Source organism: Paramisgurnus dabryanus, chromosome 24 (assembly GCF_030506205.2).
Source record: "Paramisgurnus dabryanus chromosome 24, PD_genome_1.1, whole genome shotgun sequence".
Lineage (NCBI taxonomy): Eukaryota > Metazoa > Chordata > Actinopteri > Cypriniformes > Cobitidae > Paramisgurnus > Paramisgurnus dabryanus.
Window position 1 is genome coordinate 3860758 of NC_133360.1, and position 14229 is coordinate 3874986.

Sequence of the window (14229 nt, forward strand, 5' to 3'; positions counted from 1 at the left end):
TCAGACTACAAAATCATATTCCTAGACCTCATTAGAATTTACATTCTAACAGTAGGTCAACTATACGGTTATGTGACATGCCTTATAAACCCCTTATAAGAGATGCCATACTTTGTGTGTTTGGCACATACAGGGGGAGCATGAGACAAAATCTATTAATTTGAATTTAAGATGGAAAAAATGGATAGCAGTCACTGTGAGAACTGAGTTAAAACGTTTAAACGATTCAAAGTTTACATAGCAAGACCCGCTAACTATGAATTAATAATGAATTCCCACGAATTAAGAATTTGTGTGCTAGTTATAAATTATATACAACATTCTTAATTCGTGGCCATGATTTCATAAATCCTTGTTCATGACTATAATAAGTACATTTAGACGTTTGGCTGTTTTAATAGTTTGTTGCAATTTGGCCTGATCTGCAGGCCTACACCACATACAGTCCATGGTTATCATGTGTTAGTTTCTGTCATGTTCTGCATGGCCAGGCATACTGTTTGACATGTTCATATAGCCTGTACTGATATTTGGCTATGTTCTTATCCTTTTTTTAATGATTTGTAGAAATCTTGCACATAAAATAGATACTGGGAGCTGGACTGAAAAGACTGGGCATGATATTGAGGTGATTTAATAAATGCACATTTACAATATACAGTATAATTCAAGACATTAAGACTTTTAAGGTATTCCATTTTTTTAGTTGTTTAAAGATTGATATGAATTTATACATTTATATTTTATCTGTAAATTCATTTAATTTAAAATTGTGACTTAAAGCACTTTTCTGATGCATTTTGAAAATGCATTCATAAATCCCATTTATAAATCAATTCAACTGAGTTTAATATCTTGATACTATGAACAAACATTACTACAAACTAAATCACCATGGTCCTAAAACTAAACTGCAGCCGCTGCTATATCTTCCAGTTCGGTAGGTGGCGCTGTCACAAACAAGTTGGGTCCTATAGCTGCGGTCCTGAAACTGCAGCCTCCGGTTGTGCAGGAACTTTCCAACATTGTTACAGACTAGATGTCGGTTATTTTTTATTAAGACAATTATTCATACATTGTAAACAATATTTAAACGGCTATTATAAATGTACAAATAACATTATTTGGTGTTAATACAGAATACAATTTTAATTTAAAAAAAAATGACCGGAAGTCGGTTCGTGACAGTAAGATAAAGGCCTATCATCAACAACAACAAGAACTGGGAACAGAGTCACCTGCCAGGATTTTTCGAACGAGTAACGTTACGAAAAATACGTTAACGTTACGTTAGTCGCATAACGTCGGTTAATGAAAACGCCGTAATTTCATAGTTTTTATCATGTGGCAAAAGCGCAAAACCGATGGAAACCAGCCGGATATTCCGATATCAGACACGGAACTCAAACATCAAACTTACAGCAAATTGAAGACGACTTTACTTATTATCTCTTTATTAATCAATGGTAAGTTAGTTTCTCATTTTTTTTTTAAATGGACTGGATCTAGGCATGTAAGTTACAGGCAATCATAATTTAAAAGACGTTCATATTTTTAGTAATAGGCGGGCTATATTATAAGGAATGAGGAAGGGTTGTAGACTGTCCAAATCAAAAATAACACCTGGGGCACGTTCAATCTCACACCGGTGCGCAACGTTTTGCTACGGTTTCCGGGTTGAACGACATGTTTCCTTGAAACGGTGTGCAACGGAATCCAACAGGTTTTAGAAGCGTTTTCTCTTGTTTGGTGGGTGTGTCAGAAATGTCAGCCCAATCAGCGGCAAGATGTATAAAACCACGCGATAGTAAAGAGACAGCTCTCTCAATGGGTTCAAGTTGGAATGTTGTCTTTCATTCTGGACGGGAAGGTCAGTGACTGTAACATCGAGGGTATTTTACAGTATTAAACACACATTTATAACGATTTCATCAGGCTTCAGAAACATTTAAAAAAGAACACAAAGCATGGCCTCTCAGCTACCGTAGTTGCAACTTTTGCGTCATCAAAACAGGGTGTTCAATGCATCACCGTTTCAGTTTAATAAACGTTGTGCAACGTTCTGTCGGGGCTGAACGCAGCCCTGGGTTGCGTTCAGCCCCGACAAAACGTCGCACATCGTCACGCTTGGCACAGACGCACATGCGGTTGAATGTGTCCGGTCTAACTCCAATCAAATGTGATTATCCCTATGCCCTTCAAAGATCTAAACTCTTGAAGTATAAACTTGAGAGAGAGTTACGCTGCTGTAGTACATTAACATGCATTTGGCAAATAAAGCACTGAAAAACAACGTAAATTTCACTTTATGTGGAGCTACTGTTTATGCTGCATCTTCTTCCAGAAGCACCGTTTGGAATTCGTCCTCCGTCTGTGTGTGCGCGAAGGTCTAAGTGCACTGAAAAGTGCATACATGGAGAGATGCGCTTCAAATAGCAAGCAAACAATCTTTCTGTTCTTGACAGGACACATACACACAAAATGATCTCGAAATACCACAGTATTCTTTTTATAATAAAAACATTTATTTAAGTTGTTTGCCAATAAACGACATGGCAGAAATTGTCCTTGTCTTAATTCATGTATAATGCTGAAACAAATGTAGGCAGGTCAGAATTACAGTTATGCCGCTTACACATTGTAGCCTTTTTTAATGTTTGCTGACTAGATAGAGCTTTAAAGGGGACAGAGAATGAAAAACCATTTTTACCTTGTCTTTGTTGAATAATGGTAGTCTACCCACATTCACAAACATACAAAAAGTTCTAGACATGCTAAACATCTCAGTCTCATAGTAATTCCTCTTTTAGAAATGTCAGCCAGAAAACGGCCCAATCTGAAAAACTGATGCTTATGACATCACAGGCATCTAACTGCCCCTCCACTTTAAAATAATTGGCTACATTTTTTGAGTGGCAGCAAAGTCAGCCAATCATGAATGAGATTGCAAGTTAATCCAGTAGGGGGAGCCAAATAGGTGCAAAACCACTTGTTTAAAATCCCCCACCCTAATAGAGCTATCTGAGAGAGGTTTTTAGGAAGCTTCTAAGGCATTACAGACCCAAACAAACATTTTTTGTCTACATGTCACATCACAGAACAAGGATTAATACCCGGTTCAATCATTCTATGTCACCTTTAAGGAAAATTATGTAGACTAGTCATTTAAGTTTAATGTTCTAATGATCAGCCTACTCATTTGTATATCCCACAGCTGACATGGAACGATATTTATCAGTTCGGGAACTTCATTTGTGGTTTTGACCGGTTTAGGAAGGTCAGTTTTAGGGTTGAACCGAAAACCAGAAACATTAAAATACTGTTTCTGTTCGGAACGAACCAATTGGGGAAAAAATCTGGTTCATAGCCCAGCAAAATACGATGATTCACCACTAGGGGAGTTGTAAAAAAGTGTAAATTGTTTGGCCAGAACTGCTTTTACACTATTTTGACCAGAAGGTGTCGCCGGCGTGTGTGGTGTTTCGAAGTTTGAGTTCAAAAAAATAAAATGGCGGCCAAGAAAGTGGCTGTAGCACAAATTTAGTGTAAGTTACATTTTATTTACACTTTTTTTTACACCTTTTGATTGCATTTCTAATGAGAAATTAGTATTGTAGTTTGAAAAAATGTGATTAGTTATCGCAAAGGTTCTCTCCGTTTATTTTAAACAGAATTCTGTTATGCTGCCTATAAAGTCTGTCAGAATGCATTTCCCAGAGCTGCCGTCATGCTGTCGAAGTCATTGCCTTGTGAGCCAGCAAGGAAACAAGTCAGATGCATAAGCGTTTGGGGTGTGGTGACGAAATACTGTGTGTATTTGTGCTGTGCCATAGAGTGTAAAAAAATGGACGACGCAACGTCGCTTCCTTCCATCTGATTAAACTTAAGACTCTTCAGAGATATGAAGGATGTAATACCACTCTGTAGGTACGTCAGATAAGAAGTCGACTGATTTATCGGCCGGGCCGATAATTTGGCCGATTTTTGGCGTATTTAAAAAACCCCCGCTTTGGCCGATTTTGCTGCAAAATGAGGTCGAGTAATAGGCAGGCGCATCTGCGGGCACCTAAGCATTTTTGTAGAACTCGTGACGCCGCCTCTTGCCGCCTCTTGCTGCAGCTTGCTGGCGCTGTGTGTGTGAGACTCTGCAGCCATGCCTTGTTAACAAACAGCTTTAGTAAACAATGCAGGGATCGCGCGAATTAAGCAGCCAGTACAACGGCGTGACGGGCTTATGTCTCGCTGTGCACCGTCCATGCGGTCACAAAGATTGGGCTCATTTCATATGATTAATGAGTGATGATCTTTGTTTGTGTGACAAAGTGAACAGAGCAAGCACCCTTTCTGTCTTTAAACTTATTTTCCTGCTTTAAACTGTCTCTCTGCTCTCTCCCTCACTCATACTCAAAACAAAACTGACACGATGGCGAAAGGTCGGAAAACCAAATCATATCCAGGAAATGAGGAAATGTTTTTTTGTGTTTTGTTACAGTAAAGGGCTCGTTATAGTCGTGCGTAGGTCCTACGGCGTAACCGATACGGCGTAGGTTCCGCGTCGGTTTTCATTTATACTTTTGCGTCGTCCTCCGCGTCGACGTGCAAACACACCCGCAAACTGCTGGTAGGCAGTATCCACGCGTGTAACCACAGTAGCAGCTCGACCGTCAGAGAAGAAGCTTGGCAAGTTAACCCACAAACGAAGAAGAAATAGCAACTTGTTGTGTATGATTTGAGAAGACCAGCAATGATGGAAGTAAATAAACAGCGACTTTTGTTGCAGTTTGAGGTAAATCACTCCTCAACTTGGCTCATCTTTGTTTTCACCGTCACAAACGGAAATACCTATGATGCAGTTTTTTTACCTGACGGGAGGGTTTCTGGTCGACCAATCACAGCGCTTGCGGTCCGCGTAGATCTGACGCGCTGTTAAATTTTTTGTAAGGTGCGCATCAGGCTACGCAGAGCTACGAACCTACGCACGACTATAAATCGCCCTTAACACTTTGGTTACAGTTTTGCGCTGCTCAGCCTGGATTAGAACACAATGCGTCCGATTCGCGAACTGACTCCTTTGAACAGATTCGTCTGAATGAACGGTTGAAACAACAGATCTGTCCAACACTGATCTCACAAGACGTGACTGTCAGCACAATCAGTCACTCATAGCACCTCAGAAATGAGAAAGTAAATGTGTTTAGAAAGATTTGCCCTACATAACAGTCTAAACTAAAAAAACTTAGATGTTTACAATGTTAACTTTATGATGATTAAATAATTTATCAGGTCTACCAAAGAAGGACTTTATCCTACAAAGTAGGGCTGGGCGATTTGTCCCCCTAAAAAAATCTGTGATTTATAAAAAACTTGATTTTCGATTCGATTTTTCCTCGCCCCCATTTAAAACAAAATAATTTCAGACTGTATATATATTTTTATTATATTTAATTAAAAAGCATCAACATGAAATGTAGGTAAATCCAAACCAACTACACACGACTTAAGTCGAAGGGCATTTTTTTCCTGCTCTCTTTCTCCGGCTGTTTTTGCCATGTTGTTTGTGTATGCATGCGCTGCCCTAATGTCCTGCTAATGATGAGGACATTTTGATTATTATGTACAAATAGAAATTCGGCTAAACATATCGGCCAAGAAAATCGTCATCATATATAGGCCATCGGCTGCCCTGATTTTGAAATATCGGCATCGGTCAGAGAATGAAACATTGGTCGACCTCTACTCCAGATTAAAATGGGATTAGCAGAAACCGAGTGTCTAATGACCCTGCACATTCTCAAGTTCTGAGTGAGATGCACATGCACAGTCTAAAAAACTGATGATTTTGGATTTGTGAATAGACTTTATGATACACGTTTAGATATTTCCTAAAATAATAATAGTAAATAAAGATTTACTAGTTACTTAATCTTTGTACTGAGAGTGTTATAGAAGTGAGTTTAATCTCTGAATCTTTCTGTTTGGATCTACAGGTGTTGTTACAGATGAGTCAGTGTCAGCGTATGAGGGAGATCCTGTTACTCTACACACTGATCTTACTAACATACAGAGAGATGATCTGATAGAATGGAGGTTTGGTGATCAACTGGATCGCATAGCTCAAATCAACAGGGAGGCTGATTTTATTAGAATATATGATAATGTACTTGATGGGAGATTCAGAGACAGACTGAAGCTGAACACTGAGAATGGAGATCTCACCATCACAAACATCACAACTCAACACACTGGACTTTATAAACTAGACATCAGCAACAGAGAGAAGATTACAACAAAGATATTCAGCGTTAGTGAGTATCTCAAGCTTTACTTTATTAATTATTTATAATATCGACATCATTATTCAGCATGATAAATAAAATTTACAGTAACAAATAATTGTAAATGTGATATTAATGTTTTGTTTAATGTTAAAACATTGTGGTAAAATGATCTCATCAGTACAGTTAAAGTGGAAATGAAGCAGTCAGACAAGTTAAATTTTTTTAGTAAATGGATTTAGGGCTGGAACGACGCGTCGACGTAGTCGATTACGTCGATTACGTAATTACGTCGATTTGCCGGAAATGCGTCGATGCGTCGCACTGTTTACATTTTGAAATGAAGGCGGCTTCAGCTCCGACCGGGTGATACAAGTGTTATACCAAACAGACAGAATGCGATCAAAAGTGTGGGAATACTTTAAGCAGAGACCAAATAAAACACATACTGTGTAAAACTGAAATGGCATACCACAGCAGCGCAACACCTGTGTATGATCATCTTAAAAGAAAACCTGGGGCTCTCCGACCTCAAAATGACGAGACGTCAGCGTAAGAATTTGAACTATTACAGTAAGTTTTTATACTTACTCTATAAACAATAGAATCAATACATATTGTGCTTAATACAGCTGCGTTTACATCTTCGTTTAATACGAGCTGCGAGACGCCTGACAGACGCGACATTGCATCGCTTCTGGGCAGTATGTTGAAACAGTAAATAAAGAGCAGGACATGTTTTTATATTAAGAAGTTTTGAAATAATAAGTTACTGTCACATTGAGAACTGATAGGCATGTGCCCGCGTGCACTGAAAGCCAGCTGGCAGTCTGGAGTTCCCAATGAACATCTTTTTTGCGAATATGTGCGCAGATATTACAGAAGCTCGTCTTGTAAGGTATTCCTGACATGCGTTTATTTAAAGTAACAGCAGCGTAAACGCTGTTTATAAAATATTAGAAGATCATACTAACTGAACTTGTTTTTTACCCGGAACTTAAGAAAAGTTAAATGTTAAAGTTAAATGAGAATGCAGTACTACTAATAGTAATAATATTAACAGTAATAATATAACCATTACATCTTATATAAGGGTTCATGAATCACAATGAACTTATTTTTACTTCAGTCTGAACTAATGCTGAGTTAATGCATGTACTAATAATAAACTAATGTTTAAAATATTAATATATGCCTATTTTATTGTTTAAGGTGAATAATGCCTCTTTTAAAGTGGCACTGCCACTTTATTTTTCATGTTGAAAATTTTGGTTTGTGTGTTTGTTTAATTAAGAAAATGCTTAAATAAAATGTTGGCGTTAATGGCAGATGTTACATTTATTATTTGTTGGGGAATTATATGTATAAAAAAATCATTAGACTATTCGATTAATCGAAAAAATAATCGATAGATTAATCGGTTGAAAAAATAGTCGATAGTTGCAGCTCTAAATGGATTTCTACTCTACTTCTAAATATACAACAAATACTATACATGCATACATGTGTGACATCACTCTGCTGCAAGAGCCTTTCGAAAGCATAACAAGCAGTCTGCTCCGATCTCACAATAATTTTATTTTATTTGTCAGTCGGTCTGTGAAGCACCACATGCAGTTGATACATGTATAAACAAGCGTCCTGAGATATGGATATAATTTAAAGCTATCTGTCTCGAGCAGAAAAGACAGAGGTGCCATTGAGTGCGTTTACATGCACAGTCTTACGCCGATTATGCTTAATAAACTGATAATGTGTGGGGTCATGTAAACGCGTAAATCGGTTTTCTTTAATCAGGGAAAGCCCATAAACGGCGTAAGCAAAAACCGATCGGCACAGGTAGTTTTTTGCTCATTACACCGATTTCGCGTGGCATGTAAACACCTTAACCGGGTTTCTCATGGTTTTGTCCATGTGCGCATGTCTCCGCGTATGAAAGATAAACGTCACACGCGGAAGTAAGCGCAAAGTAACGCATAAAAGTCTCCGCTGGACTAAAGCAGTTGGCAGAGAAACTGAAAATAGAAGCACATGTTACATTTACAGGTGCTGTAGACACGAGAAGAGATACAACAGTACAGCTTAAGACAGATATGCCGTTGGCTTTTTGATCGACTATTATGTACTATAGGTGGTGACGTCACTGCCTGCGAGAAAACTGATAATTCTCCAAGTCCCATGTAAACGCAGTTGACTGCATAGCCGGCTTGTTGATTTGCATGTAAACGCATGAAAACAGTTTTCTATAATAAGCAGATTTTTGATAGTTATCCGCTTATTCTGTGCATGTGAACGTACTCATTAATGTGTTCTTAATCTCTTTACTTCACCTTTACGTTTTAAATTTCCATTTAGTCTTGACTAACCATGCAATAGATTTAACAGATTTAGATGTTCTGCATCTCTTAATATATTTGGGCTTTTCAGAAAACATGTGTCAATGTTATAATTAGGAAGTATTCTAATGAGTGTCCACATGGCAAAAATATACAGCTATAGGATAATACGTGTTTTCAGTTAACATTTAATTTATAGCTACATTTAAGCAGAGACAATGAATGGGTTTTTGAAAAGAAGCCAAATCATCAACAATCAAATCCTGCTGACATATTCATCCGGACCACGTTTTTTGTGTCCGGTCACAGCTGCGCGCCCTGAGCGTACTATGTTAATTCGCGTTAGTAAATTATAGCCCAAAATATTCACCAAGTTGTCTATTTATAATGACAGAGATATTATATTTAATTTATTTTTATGAGACATTTTTAATTTCTGGAAATATTTAATACAGAATATGACAAATAATGCAGGATACCAAAAATTCGACATTTTGTTGATTTTGCGTTCTTCCACGATCGCGAACAACTGAAGGGACTGACTGGCAGCTGACATATAACTCCAGATTGTAAAATCAGTATTTTGTCTCTGTTAAGCCCTCAATTAAACTAATAAATGTGACCATTTAATGCATTAGATATGCTGTGGTCACTGCCAAGACGGACACAAATATGGCGGAAGTGAATAAAGAACATGTCCCTGTTTTCAGTGGTGTTTGCTTGTGTTTGGATCACTTGAGACTGATTTTAAGATTGAATGTGACGTCTCTATTCATCTTTTTTTATAACCTTTTGTTAATGTTTTAGATGTGTCTGTAGATACAGGAAAAGGAAAGACGTTGGAAGATTCTGTCATTCCACATAATAATGTTACCAATGTAAAAGTCAATGGTAAGTAGATCGCTTCAAAATAATAAAGATAATTTATCAAAATTAGCAATGTAGTTTTGATGAAACATTATACTAAAACAAATTTATATATTTTAACCAATATCGCTCTCTCTGACACTACTATTTGACACTGGCTCTGAGGTATCTGTGTCTGATGGTCAAGAATGAGATTTTATTTGTTTTGGATGGATCAAACCAACAGTGTTTGGTCTCGTGAATCTATTATTTGTTTATTTTATTCATATGTATTTTTTTTGTTGCAACGACCTAGGGAGCTAGGGAACTGATTGAAAGTCTTTAAAACAGTGTTTGTGCAGCTTAATGTATGACGCTTTCTTTGCAGTTTTTTCCAGTGCAACTGTACAGCTCAAGTGTCTTCCTTAGTCATTCATGATCAGTGGTTGAATGATACGTAAACGATACTAAATAGTAAAGGGTTACTGTTACTATACTAGTAGAATGTAAACAGTTTTCAAAACAAGAAAGAACTGTTGTATAAAATGTACGCAAATCTCATCTTACAACAACACTCAAATGTGATTTATTAAACTTTGTATGTCTCTCTCTCTCTCTCTCTCTCTCTCTCTCTCTCTCTCTCTCTCTCTCTCTCTCTCCCTCTCTCTCTCTCAGATGATCAATCTTCTAGTAAGTCTTCAGGTGTTGTAGCAGGACTCTGTGTTTTTCTTCTTGTTCTTGTTTTTGCTCTTGCTCTCGCTATCTTTCTTTACCGACGTCTCTCAAGGACTACTAGGTAAGAAATATCTTCAGCTAATACAAGATTTATATAGTGATTGTCTTTATTTTGCTACAGTACAGATTGAATTTAAATTTGTAAAAATGTTTGTTTATATTCAGGGTTCAAATGTTTTGAATATTTTTTGTTGGTTTGGCCTTTTATTCACATATTACACATATCATTATACTGATTTACACTGAAAAATAGTGCTTTTAATACATTCATATTAGAGTTGTTGTTTGAAATGACTTCAGATGTTTTTGTAATTTATAGTTTGTATTAAAGTAATAGTTTATATGCAGCAACTATCACCCTTTTCACTTATACAACTTAAAGAAAAAATATAAACTACAGCAAAACACCGGAAATACAAACACAGGAATCAAAATCTAATAGCACTCATGATAAAATTCGTAGATTCGTAATTATACATATGCACAAATCTAATTTTATCAAGACATTTTAAACCTAGAAATAACCGGGCAGACATTATGATAAATGAGGAAGAGACAGGTAATGGTGATGTTTATTGTACACACACATCGTGTGTTTCAGATTCAGTCAGATAACACAAAACACACTAGGGATGGGCACGAGTACTCGATTGCTCGAGTACTTGAACGTGGCATCGATGATCGATCACGAAAACGATGATCATGTGGGTTTATTTATTTATTTATTGTGGATATGGCGGCATTTGGGTGTCTGGTTAGCGTTACGAGCGCATGTGGTAGTAAAGACTGGGTCTGGAGATGCGTGTTTGACGTCGTGTCGAGCTACGCAGACCGACGTATGACATCAGTAGCATTACCATGCGTGATTCAAAAACAAACAGATTCCGCGCGACCGCGCATCAGCAACCCGCCGGTCTGCGTAATACGCGGCAGCCCGCGAAGCCGGTCACACCTCACATCACTGAGGCACTATGGTTTAAAAGGATGCCGTGATCTTCGGAAATACAGTCAGTCAGTTGCAAAATGTACAGCGCTGTCAAAAGTTCAATGGGTTATCATCTCATATTTAAACATCAAATGTCAAGAGATACCAGAGAGCCATACGAGCATTTACATTACATCTTGACTGAGGTAAGAGGACGACACGACACAGCTAAATGCTAAAATGATAGCAAAATACTTAAAGCTGCTTAATGTTATGAAGCTTGTGCTTTGACTGGACGTGTTTAAAAGTGCGCTGTTTATGATGCACATTCACAAAGGGAGTTAAACTTTCTTTTTTTTAGATAACTTAGTTGAAAACTTAGTTGAAGTCTTGCATTTATGCAGATAGATGGACGTGGTGCATTTATGTTGTATAAAGGCTTAATATTATGCAGAGTGCGTCATATAGAAAGCGCTTCGGTTTGTGTTTGTTAACCCTTTAGTTTCATTCCATCACGCAGCTTTTCCTGTTAGAGGTTTCTGTTAAAAACATTTAATTCATTAAAACTCTAGTATGTGTTCATTGTTCTGTCATAGTTTCTTCGAAATTAAGTTTTATTTGAGTGTTTTTAATAAAAATATTTTCATTTTCACCATGACGTGTAAGCCCCGCCCCTTTGATTGCCCCGCCCCCAGTTAATCGAGTACTCGTTCTTCAGACCTATGGATTAATCGAAATGAAAAAATGACATAAATGCACATCCCTAAAACACACAACATTGTAAACACAAATCTTATATTTAGTTTTAAATTCAGAATGGAAATAAAGTAAATCCCTGAGATTCAAACTCATGACCTTTGAACTGCTAACATAATGCTTAACCAACTGAGCTACAGGATTGCATTTGTAGATGTTTATCTTCTGTTCATCTTCTAATTTGATCTCTCATCTGTGTCCATCACAGGCAAAGAGTCAGCAAAGATGACGAAACCTTTCAGGACTGAAAGCAACAGCAGTGATCTTCCTTAAGTGTAATATGATCATTGTCTGAGGTTTGTTTCATTTTGTTTCATTAACACTACCAATGATTTTCTTGAAATATGCACATGCATGATTTTTTATGACGTGTTCGTGTTCCGGCAATGTTGCTAGGTTCTTTCTATGGGAACGATCCCATAATCAACATGTTTATGTTCCCATAAAAGGCACATCTCAATTTTATAGTTTTCTGGTATTAATGTGTTGTAACCAAACCAAGGTTTAACTTTATGCAAATCATAAGCAAAGCAGAGTACTTCACATCATCAGAAGAAATAAAGAGAAACTATAGCACTATTTACCCGCGCACGTTTTAATATAAAGTCCTATAAATATTTTTTTTCAGGATTTACGTATAATTTGATTTAGTTTTATATTTACATGGAATGATGCAAAAACAAAACTGAACAGTTTGCCATCAGTGTGTGTTTCCTGTATTTCTTTCTTTCACTACCACACATATGTTTATACTTTATAGCATTTTTATGAACACTATCTTTATGATAACTTAACACTGTGTCTCAACTGTGAAATAACAATAATAAAAACCCTCCTTTTTTTTGCTTAAAATATCTTGATGTGTATCAGCATATCTATAATATTTCCTTTTTTATGTGCACACCTAATGAATGTTATATTGTTTAATTGTAAATATAATACATTGCCTAAATATATAGTTAAATGTAACTTAAGGGAGAATCTGTGTATTAAATGCCTTAACATTATTTAAAAAAAAAATAAGCTTTGATAATCTGGAGTTACACTACATCTTATACACTAAAACAGCATTGATTTATATATTTTTATTCTTTAAATCCTTTGTCATTTGTGTATGTTCATGTTGTATATTCTGCATCTTATTTTTATTGTTTAGCTACAGTTGAGGTTTTACACAACACTAAAGTGCACTGTTATATTGTTTTTGCTCTCAGGAAAACTTTCTGTGAAATTGAATAGAAAATATTTTCTGTCTTTTTATTTACTCTAAAAATAACTTTTTGACTTATTTTGGGTAAATATTAGACGGGCACTGTCACACTGCTGGGTTGTTTTAACCCAACTGTTGGGTTGTCATAACCAGTTGCATAATGACAACCCAACATTGGGTAATTTTTAACCCAGCATGTGTTTTGTTCAATATTTACCCAACATGGGTCAAAAATAACCCAGCCATTTTTGTGTGTTACTGTGCATGATATACTGTATATCCCCTGAGAGCACTTAACTCAATGCTGGTTCTCAAACTTTTTCAACGTGCGTGTGTTTTTCAACGCCCCTGTGGGTACGGAGCTTTCCGTCGTGGCCCCCCTAAAGGAAAAGTAATGACAAATGTGTTCTAAAATGCAACATTTTAATTAAACAAAACATATTAAATTATAAAAAGTAGTGCTGTTTGTTAGTAGCTTTTTTTTTAGGTTTAGTAACACAGAATTTATGATGAATTAATTAATTTTTTTAAAATGTCATAAAACTGGGGCCCCCCCTGGCACCATCTTGCGGCCCCCAGTTTGAGAACCACTGTGTTAACTCACTTTAATCTCTGCTATAGTCTCGGTGTGTAATTGTTTTAGCAGTGTATTGTTATGGCATCAATTTGTTGTATTCTTATATTATATTTGTTGTGAAATAAAAGCCACTGCTAAAAGTCACGGTTTGGTTTATTTCCATGAGCCATTTTATACAAACATTCTGCTGACACTAAATAGCGCACAAGTCAACTGAATTCACTGCTCACACGTGCGATGTCATGATTGCGATATATATTTATTAATATATGAAGATAAAAAAAAAATTTCACATAGGCCTACTGTGAATTTATTGATGCAGAAAAGGACAGTGCATTAGTTACTACAGCATATCAGTAATTTTAGAGTAAAATCTACAAGTAATGAGCTTCTTTTCTCGTTATCATGATTTTTAAAAATCATTTTGTGTTGACATTATAAGCTGTTGGTTTCTACTCAAACAACATTTATGGGATCTCTTCGAAAATGAACCGTCATTTTCAGCTGTTCTTGTAGTGGTGAATATCTTCTGTGAACACAAGATGGCGCTCTACTACGGTTATATGTGT

General features: G+C 36.6%; 2 protein-coding genes across 3 annotated transcripts in view; both read left to right on the top strand.

Annotated features, from left to right (window-relative positions):
* The window catches only part of LOC135721197 (uncharacterized), a 72640-nt gene that overhangs the window by 44513 nt on the left and 13898 nt on the right, over positions 1-14229 (top strand). The window lies entirely within an intron of this gene.
* Positions 1191-13804, top strand: LOC135721205 (uncharacterized). The gene is made up of 5 exons (XM_065243408.2): positions 1191-1466; positions 5988-6305; positions 9419-9502; positions 10133-10253; positions 12082-13804. Exons 1-5 carry the CDS (start codon positions 1343-1345, stop codon positions 12119-12121), a joined length of 687 nt encoding a protein of 228 aa, XP_065099480.1. The 5' UTR covers positions 1191-1342; the 3' UTR covers positions 12122-13804.

Bases quoted from the DNA above. Each gene is read 5' to 3' on its own strand.
- LOC135721205 (XM_065243408.2), top strand. From the start codon at position 1,343: ATGTGGCAAAAGCGCAAAACCGATGGAAACCAGCCGGATATTCCGATA. The intron at 9,503-10,132 runs GTAAGTAGATCG...TCTCTCTCTCAG, and splicing joins TACCAATGTAAAAGTCAATG to ATGATCAATCTTCTAGTAAG. The intron at 10,254-12,081 runs GTAAGAAATATC...TGTCCATCACAG, and splicing joins CGTCTCTCAAGGACTACTAG to GCAAAGAGTCAGCAAAGATG.